Genomic DNA, 9364 nt, shown 5'->3' with positions numbered 1-9364 from the left:
ACGCTGTCTTTCGTATTTGCTGCCCTTTTCTCAAAGCCAACTCTTTCTCCTTTATCCTTCGTTCTCCGCTTCACGTGACGATAGCATATAACTGAAGGAAGCTTATGAATGTCACTAACCCCTCCACTGTCAGGTACGCCGATGCATTCATGTCGTACTTGCGATTTCTCGAGAAGGATGTGTGGTGGACAATAGTGTATGTCATATTCTTGGCGTGGATGTATTTGTTTCACGCCCCATTTCGAGTCCACAATGTTTGGCGAACCGATTGGTATGCGCAGGTGACGAAGGTGTTGCAAGTATGGATTGGCGTTGTTGTTTTCCTTTTTCATACCGGCTCGGGGTTTTTTCAACCCCAAAGGTCTCTGCAGGCAGAAATTTGCAATGCCGACGATGATACTGTTGCCACGATTTTTTTCCCAATCTTCAGCACAACGACACTTATAATCTTGTACATTCACAGCAAGAAGCGTGTCTGGGGCCTGGGTGTGACGTATGGTTCTAGTACAATCGTGGTTGTGTTGAATTCCTTACTTCTTTCGCTATTTTCTACCGTACATTTTGCGTACGGTATGCGAATTCAAGACTTTGAGCACTCCTCGTTGTTGAAGGGTGCCGTGGGTGTGCTCTTTCCATCACCAAAGCAGACACTTTTCCCGACGCTGCTACTGTTGAGTGTCATGAATGTACTTTTTATAACTTTTGACTATCAGTACAAAAAGCGTTGCGGGTTTGATCCGCTGCGCGGACTATTATGGAGTGAGGTTTGCCGTTCGCGAAAGGCACACGAAGTCGTTCCCACTACTATCCGAGATGGCTGCGATTGGCGAAAACTTCAACCGAAGCCGAAACGAATATCGAAGGTTGAGCAGCCCTGGATTGTCTCACCAGAGGGGGGGAAACGGCTGAGCTTTGCGCTCTCTTCTCTGGAGGTCAAGCAGCTATCCGTGCAGTACCCAGTGAACCGACCGGGCATGGTTCCTTGGTTTTCAACTTTCATTGCGGGCACAGCCCTTCAGTCTGTCCTTGGAAATTCGCTCAATTTTTTGACGTTTGATCAACGTGCCGTGGAGTCACAGATGAATCCCAAGGTGTTCAAGTTGAGTTTTACCAAACACAGATCGAAAATTAGCAAGTCATACAGCCTTTCCCGTGTTTCTGAATGCTCACCATCAACCAGTGTGGATGCTGTGTGCTGTGATCCGTACGGTGATGATGATTATGAAAATGTTTGGTTCGACTTCGTCGCGGACGTCGGAGATGGGTTTAACTCGACGTATGAGATGGCTCGTTTGATGGCACAACCTTTCCTCCGTCTAGCATCAAGTGATTCGGTGCAAACGCGAAGCGGACTCGTGAATTCAGTTTCTGTGCGCGACGGTGGAGGGAGAAGGGGTTTGATGACGCCACCTCTGACGGCCGGTGATGGAGCCTTCCTTGCTGTCGAAGGTAATGGACAGCAAAACAGATGCGGGCGGACGCTGTCGATGTGTGACTACGAACCCCAAGAGAACTTTTCCCTTCCCCGTGCATCGTTTGTGGTGGTTGGTGGAGATTTGGCGTACCCGAATCCCACCAACGAAACGTACCGCACACGCCTGCTCGAACCGTACAACAACGCGCTTCGGTGCTGCGCACCTCTATGCAAGCTTGTGAAGAAATGGTACAATCGCCTTGTTGTGCCAGAGGAGGACAACAAAGATGTTGCCCGTATTCACATGCTGTCGGCGTCCAAAGTTTCGGAAATGACTCAGCGTAGAGATATAGCTGACATGTGTCTTGGTGAAGACGAGGTGGTACACAGCACTCCCCTACTGTTCGCCATCCCCGGTAACCACGACTGGTTAGATGGTCTCGTGACATTTAAGAAGTTTATCATTGACGAGAGTTGGATGGGTGGCTGGTTTATGCCCCAGAAGAGCTCCTTCTTTGTTATAAATCTCCCATATAACTGGTTTTTGCTGTGTGTCGATACAGGAAGTGTGACTGACATCGACCCAGGACAACGCAACTACTTCCTGAATTATATTGAGGAACACCTCGACGTTTCGTCCTGTGTGATTTTAATTTCCCATGAGCCTGGGTGGATTTACGAGGCGATGAACACCAATTTGACGTCGACGATGCAACCAGAGTTACACCGAGTAGTGGACGCCCTCGGTACACGCCTGCGCATGCGACTTTGTGGCGATATCCACCACTACTCTAGACACACACCTACAGACGCGCTTTCAGAGGCACCTGTTCTTGTTGTCAGCGGCGGTGGTGGTGCCTTTCTACACGGCGCCCGGAACAATACCGTTATTTATCAAGGAACAGAGTATAAGCGGGAGGCAGCGTTTCCTAGAGATAATCATGTCACATCGTTTCTGACGAGGTTGGTCGGCTTCCGCCTGATTAACTGGAAATTTGACATAATCGCTGGTTTTATGTGCTTCGGGCTCATAACCTCCTCGCTACCCTTGAACATGGAGGACAAAAAACTAGAGGAGATCGTGGACATCCACGTCCTTTTCTGTAGTACCGTAACCCGCACAGCCGAACTCTGTCTCTATACATTTGACAAAGGCATTATATCTTTGTTCGTGGCGGTGTGTTTCTTTATTGGTTTCTTCTCGGTTGGGTCAGGGAGAAAGAGTGTATGCTTTCGGATCGCATACTCTTTATGCTGGACGGCACTTGTTGTGTTCGCTTCATCTGGAATGTTAGCCGTTGTTCAAACAACGATGGCCTACATGATGAATCATGGCTTGATTCTATCAACGAAAGAACAATGGAGCAGTATGTTGGAGTCTCAGGTTCGTACCGCTGCGGATGACACATCCAATCACCTGATTGAGTGGTTGGGTGACGAGCATGCTCTCTCAAGGGGCATCGAAAGCCTGCGGTCGGCTGCACACGGTAGTGTCCTTGTTGGAGCCGCCTGTACGTTGTTGAGGAGTATGGATATGATTGAAAACTTGGCGTATCTTTCGTACCACGTCGGTACAAATGTCACGGGTACCCTCTCACACACGACTAACCGTGTTCAGGTTGTTCTGTACTATCTTCACATTCTTCTGATCTACTGGCTCTTGGCAACGCCGCTGCTTTCGTTTATTATCGGTGTATTTCTATTTGTATCTGTTCACTACTTTGATTTAACATATGACGCGTCATATTCCTCATTTCAGATTGAGGATTACAAACACTTTTTGCGTTTCTGCTTGGATGGCAGAACGAGGTGTTTACATGCTTACGTCGTTGCAGAAAAGTTTGTGCCGAAAGTTTGGATATGCGATGGCAGACACGTTACCGAGTGCAGGGACGAGAGAACCAAGCATCTTCCACCACATCTAAAAAAACATCCAAGTCGCTGGGTACCACATGGGGTTTCGGGCACTGACTACACACCTACAGTACTAGAACATTTTGTTGTAAGACCACATCGGGTTACTCAGCCAGATCCTCTCCGTGAGTGATTAGGTAAAACAAAGGTCCCCATCCTGACACTTTTTTTTTGTTATAATTTGTCGTATACGTCGCGCACGAATTGTGCGGTGCATCGTACATACTAAGCGACTGGTTGGGCTGTCTGTCCAGTGTGCGGTACCTGTCAGGATGTGAACGCAGTATATGGCATTTCTCTAAGGGTCTGGCGTTTTGAAGTTGTTTTTAGGCATCAATGCTGCTGTCGTCTTATCCTTTGTTACGCGTCACTGTGTTCCTGCTCAACGGTCACGCACCGGAGTGGGAGTTTCGGTAGTTGGCGCTTCATCGGATGCAATTTTCATTTCGTTTGCTTGGTTTATCTCATTATATTTTATTTCTTACCGTATTCACCTGTGCTGCTGTTATCTCATTACTGGCCCCCACCTTTCTTGTCTGCTTTTAGTACATTGTGGTACCTCGATACCGGGGAGGTTCCGAAGCACGCATACGGATCAAAGGGTGCCATTTTCATGTCTGTTCAGTGCCAGGTTGCTCATCCGTACTTGCTTCTCAAGTCACTTTCTCTGCTCACCATCTCCAAAGATGCGTGGGCAGAGGTGGAGTTTACTGAATCTTCCGTGACGTTGGACGTTGAGGGCGCAGGTCAGTCGGCCACAGCTACGGCTGTGCTTCCCACATCAATCTTCTCACAATACACCACGACTGGCGTTCGTTTTGCTGTGCACCTGGGCATGTTTCGGAACGCCTTGTTGTTGGGTGGTCCGTCGCAACTGAACTCCATGTCCACCTCACGTGTGGTGTTGTCGTACCCAACCAAAGAAGCGAGGTTGCTCGTCGAACTGTCGGACGGAAAAATCACGTTGCGTTCAAAACTTATCACTCAACGACCGAAGGAATATCCGCTTGACCTTCAGTTTTCACATGCGCGTATTTTGAATCAGGTGACACTGCCAGGTGACGCGGCGAGAGCTGCCATAGAGGATTTAGTGACAGCACAATGTTCTCATGCGGTTGTAACGCTGGACCCTCGGGAGGGTGTGCTGTTCCGAGGGGAAGGTGGGCCGTATGGTAGCGCACTTATCAAAATCCCACTTAATTCAGATGTTATTTCTTCCATTTTTGACGGTGATGAGCGGGTGGAAACTCACGTACTTCAGTCACACCTGGTCCTAGTTTGCGGAGTGCGCTCGGGAGGTAAACAACGGCGTAACACTCTTGTACCAGCAAATGATTTCCTTATGGGACCCAATAGTAATGGTGGTGGTGGTTACGGGCAGCAACAAGCGGCGGTTGGTGGGTTTGAGAGGTTGATGCTTCAGATAAATGAAGCACGGCAGCTTAGTGTGGTGCACATGCTGCGAGAGCGGGATATCCCTGTGACTGTTACGTTGGTTGTTTCCCCCATATACAATCTGCACGATCAGTAATATGAAAACCTCTTGAGGTGACCGGTTCTTTACGTCATTGTTATACTTCCCTCCCCTAGACTGTCTCAGTACCTCTTGGCGGGGAGGATTTTTGGTTGCACATCGACAATTCGTGTGCGACACACAGGAGTGGGGAAGTCAGCAAACTTCCTTTTAAAAAGGGGGAAAGGAGAATGTCAAGCTGACTCTCAGTCACTCCTGTCCGTTGCGGCACTGAAGGTGTCACGCACCGTGCGCCACGGGCTGCAACGGTCTCTGTGCGCCCAGCACGAATGTCGAGTACATCATTGTGCTGATGGCTGATCTTTCATTGCAGGTCGCACAGACACCGAACGACATCCTTAAAAAAAAAAAGAAGAGGTCCGCTGTTGTCCTTGGATGGCACGTTGGTAATGGAGGCCATGCCAGCGCGTCTGCTGCATCGCTGTCGTACTGTCCGAATGGTGGCATTACTCTTTCTGTGTTGGCACAATTGTCTTTTGCTATGAGAGTGAAGGGCGCGTTGAGTGGGAAGCCATGCCGAATTTAGTGCGAGGCCATCCTAATTAAGGTACCCGAGAGCGCGGTGAGTTGTGTTACTTTCCGTATTGGAGTACAGTTGTGTATACTGTGTGCTGTCGATCTTGTTGGGACCGTCTTTTATACTTTGATTGGCTTGGTGCTCCTCCGTCCAAGTGGAAGTGTGTCATTGGAAGGCGTTGTTCACAAATATTGACGAGGATCAATTGTCCGTTTTATTGTTTCCGAAGCTGAAGGGCCGCAGTTTGTCCAGTAGTGTTGGGATTCACGCGGTCTTCGCGATGGGCTTTTGACCTCTGTTTTACCTGTGCTGATTTTTTGGTTAAGCGCATTTAAATATCATATGAGATCTTCGCTTTAAATCATTTTTTTCTTGGATGTTGGATACTGCGGCAAACTCTCTTCCCCTTCTTTGCTCTGTTGTTTTCCCCCTTTGGAATACTTGTGTGAATCTTTTTGTAAGAGACCGGTTATGAGTCAACTCAGCGAGTTGCTAAACACCTCACAACTGACGAAGTACTATGCACTAATTCAATTCCTTTCGTCACACACCAACGCTGAGTACACGCTCGCTCAACTGGACTACTTGCTTCCGCGGGGAGCGTCACTTCAGCGTTTTCCAGCATCATGGATAGAGTTTATGGAGGAAGGGTTGTGCAACAACCAAAATGTTGAATTGTATCGTCGTCCCGTCGCTGGTGGAGAAGCTGCGGGTGAAAACATTTCTTCCCTTGTGCAAGAGGAGCGCGAGGAAATTGTCCTCATTTGTCGGAGGCCAGTCATAAATGATCTGAAGGACCTCGCCAGGTTGTTGCAGTCGCCAGCGACGGTTCCTGACGTGGAGGGTTGTGTAGCACTGCATACAGACCAAATTACACTCAACGAAAACCTCTTAAGAGCGTCGCAAACACAAGGCCTGTTGTACTATTTTCCCGATAACTATACCAAATCACGTGAACATCGCTCTGCTAAGTCCCGTCGTTCTTCCAGTCAGAGCGAGATTGTAAGCAACCTTATGCGCAATGAAGACATAGAGGGACTTCTCAATGAAAAAAGTAAAGATGGCAAACTGGATCTGCCTGCCGGCGTTACTGCTCAATTTATGCTCTACAACCGACGGGGTGTGCCTGTTCGAGGCCGAAATAGTTTTCCTATGCGATACAATGTGGGTGACAGGGCCATGGTTATTGTTGAGAGGAGCGTCCCTCCTGATGCAGATCATGTACCAGCCAAACCTCCTTTGGTGACCACGACTCTGGGAAGACCAGTTGGTATGAGTAGTGTTGGTGGTAGTGACGGCAGTACACCAGTCGAAATCCGGGTGAAGGTATCTGCCAATTCCGTCGGGAGCCAACGTACCTGTATAAGTATTAAGGCTCAGGTTAAGGGTAGAGTGGTTTTGTCCCTTTTTGTTGACAGTAGGGAGACAATAATTCCGCTGGAGGTGTTGGATGAGAGTGTGGGGATGCCAGGAGTGATAGTTGGACGCGAGCAGCAACCACTACTTCCGGTACCGGATGATATTCGCATTAACGACCCTGCCATTTGGGGGAGTGGCAACGGCGATGAACAGGCGGGAAGGGGTGGTGTCAGCGGTATTGACCGTGACAGTGGTAGTTGCGGTAACTCCGCTTTGTCTTGGTGGCTTAATCCATCGCCTGCCATTCTTGAAGTGCGGGATCTCACATTACCGGATAGTGAGACTTTTGCGGCTGCGTCGCGCGCCGTGTGGAATGTTCACCGCGCCGATGAGAGTGCAATGAAGGCGGTGCGGAAGGCATTGAAGGACCAGCGCAACTCAGAGACGACGCGGAAGAAGCGAAACAAGCGCAGTCGACCACGTGATCTACGCAACAGTCACATGATTCATTATGGATTCGATGCCTCAATACCTTTTGGCACTCAGCGCTCTTTTCCGAAAGATGCTTGATTTGCTGCTCCCTCTCTTTACTCTTCCTGCTGTGCTTGTGCATATGCGTATACTTCCAGTACAACTTTATGGGGGAGACTCACGCCTCAACACACTGCGCAGTATCGCATATTTTGTCCCCTCTTGCTGTCTTGGTGACAACTAAATATGTTGCTGATTCCACGTCGAACACTCTCTTAATTTTTGTGCCTTATCTCTACTATAATAATTCCTTGATATAACCACTATAGGGGGGAGGAAAAAGAATCGAGACAGATTACATTTACACACATAACTATTCAGGCAGGCATCGGGTCAACGCGATTTTGCTCTAGTGTTATTATTATTTTTATTTTTTGGTGGGATGCATGGTTTGGTTCTCCGCGCCCGACAACAGTGAGTTTCTAGGGGACCCTTTACCCCGAAAAGCACGACAACCCAAGGTCCATTTAGCTACTAAGGTGTCTGTGGAAGCATCGGTGCCTTGGGAAGACGTGTCCTCGTGGGAGTGCGGTAGTCAAACTTCTCGCAATAGTTCACGTTCATCAACTTCCGACAACGCCGCCAATGGGCACGTGGCGAATATCAATAAGTTTCATGACCGGATGGAGCTCATCCGGCGGCTCAACAAACGCCGCCGCAACAATTCCACTTGTAGGGAATCAGGTCGTACAGAACAATGGACGTGCCAACCGCTTTATGTGGGAGTTAGCACCTTTCCCGAGATGAAGGAAATGTCACCTAAATCGGTGGGTGGAGAAAACGTGCCGTTTTGGAATAGTGCTGTTGTGCATGATTCACCACTTATGACCGACAGGTCTGGGTCAGAAGTCGACAAGAAACCGCTGAAGACAAGAAAGTGCGCATGGAATTTGACGTACGTGAGGAAAAATGATTGGCCTGAGGCACATCAAATGCACGAGGGGGATGCAATTATATAATAGTGGTGAGCTGGTTTGGTTCCTAGTGCAGCACGGTATCGCGGAATTAAACCATCGCATGTGTGTCGAACTCTTCTTTTTTGTTGTTAGTTTTTAATATTTGTTTTATGGGGTACTGGTTTGCTTGCGTCTTTGCTTTTCTTTTGTTTTGACAGAGTCTTGTGTAGACGTAGTGTGATCGTGTGGTTGTTTCCTTGTGGTAGTTGTGGTCCTGCTGACGTGACTTTCTCTTTCCCCCTATTTCTTGTTGTTTTTTCTCACAATTCAATGCCTTGCACCCTGTGGTGCCCTCAGCAAAAAAGAGGGGAGGACAAAAGCATATATATATATATATATTTATACACACATACGCATAGATTGTATTCCATAGACGAATCGATCACGCATTTCGTGGCTTCCGTTTAACCAGAAGAGTAGGCTGTGCTGACACCTTGTGCAGCGGAGCAGGGAGCCTTGTCGTTCGCTTGCTCGGGGCGGGGTGTCATGCCGAAGTCTTCCTCAGCCTATCGACATGATCTTCCCGAGGATCTGCTTGAACTCATCGATCACACAACAAAAGGTGTACAACGTCTGTACGAATCTACCAAGCGCGCGAGCCGTGCTGTTTCGCGCAACCAAAGGCAGGCGCCAACAACACTGCCCTCATATTCAAGTTGCAGCGAATGCACAAGCGAAACAGAGCACGCAGCAACCCAGTTGAGGAACGGCAGAGGAACATCAGTGCCGCGTCAGAAATCTTCTTCCTCGAGGGCTAAGGAGAGAAAGGCATCTGCACCTGCGGTTAAGTCAATACGTGATGAGGGAACGGAATTGACGTATGATGACGGCCTGCCGCTGCATCCTCATCCTCTTTCTTGTGTGGGACATGAGAAAAATGGCAAGGGCAGGCGACGCAGCACCGATAGCGGGGACAGGGTGACAGCGCGACAGCAACAGTGGGGTTATTCGCAGCCACTTCCGACAAGTGGAGCTGATATGGGTGGTCCCTCCCACATGAGAATGGGTAGCACAACTTTTTCATCAGACAATCCCACACACCACCCCGTGTTCAATCGTTCCGCTTCCAGACAGCAAATGTCCACTTCAAGTGCCTTTAGCAGCTCTGCTGCTTTTGAGCAGGACCACAGCTCTTCTTT

At 48.8% G+C, this 9364-nt stretch overlaps 4 protein-coding genes across 4 annotated transcripts; all 4 read left to right on the top strand.

Moving 5' to 3' along the window:
* Positions 1-104: 104 nt before the first annotated feature.
* TEOVI_000360600 (Metallo-dependent phosphatase-like domain-containing protein) lies at positions 105-3461 on the top strand (the record flags this gene model as incomplete). Its single annotated transcript, XM_067226494.1, has 1 exon — positions 105-3461. One exon carries the CDS (start codon positions 105-107, stop codon positions 3459-3461), a length of 3357 nt encoding a protein of 1118 aa, XP_067082595.1.
* A 480-nt stretch (positions 3462-3941) lies between these two features.
* Positions 3942-4859, top strand: TEOVI_000360500 (Cell cycle checkpoint protein RAD1-like, putative; the record flags this gene model as incomplete). The annotated part of the gene is made up of 1 exon (XM_067226493.1): positions 3942-4859. The coding sequence occupies one exon, from the start codon at positions 3942-3944 to the stop codon at positions 4857-4859; it is 918 nt and encodes a 305-aa protein (XP_067082594.1).
* Positions 4860-5850: 991 nt separating this feature from the next.
* On the top strand, positions 5851-7308 carry TEOVI_000360400 (TFIIH basal transcription factor subunit; the record flags this gene model as incomplete). The annotated part of the gene is made up of 1 exon (XM_067226492.1): positions 5851-7308. One exon carries the CDS (start codon positions 5851-5853, stop codon positions 7306-7308), a length of 1458 nt encoding a protein of 485 aa, XP_067082593.1.
* A 347-nt stretch (positions 7309-7655) lies between these two features.
* Positions 7656-8228, top strand: TEOVI_000360300 (uncharacterized protein; the record flags this gene model as incomplete). Its single annotated transcript, XM_067226491.1, has 1 exon — positions 7656-8228. The coding sequence occupies one exon, from the start codon at positions 7656-7658 to the stop codon at positions 8226-8228; it is 573 nt and encodes a 190-aa protein (XP_067082592.1).
* Between the last annotated feature and the right edge of the window lie 1136 nt (positions 8229-9364).

This window comes from Trypanosoma equiperdum, assembly GCF_001457755.1.
Source record: "Trypanosoma equiperdum strain OVI genome assembly, contig: ctg_766, whole genome shotgun sequence".
Classification (NCBI taxonomy): Eukaryota; Euglenozoa; class Kinetoplastea; order Trypanosomatida; family Trypanosomatidae; genus Trypanosoma; species Trypanosoma equiperdum.
Note: the sequence above shows the minus strand (reverse complement) of the source record. Positions and strands in the feature narration are given on the sequence as shown.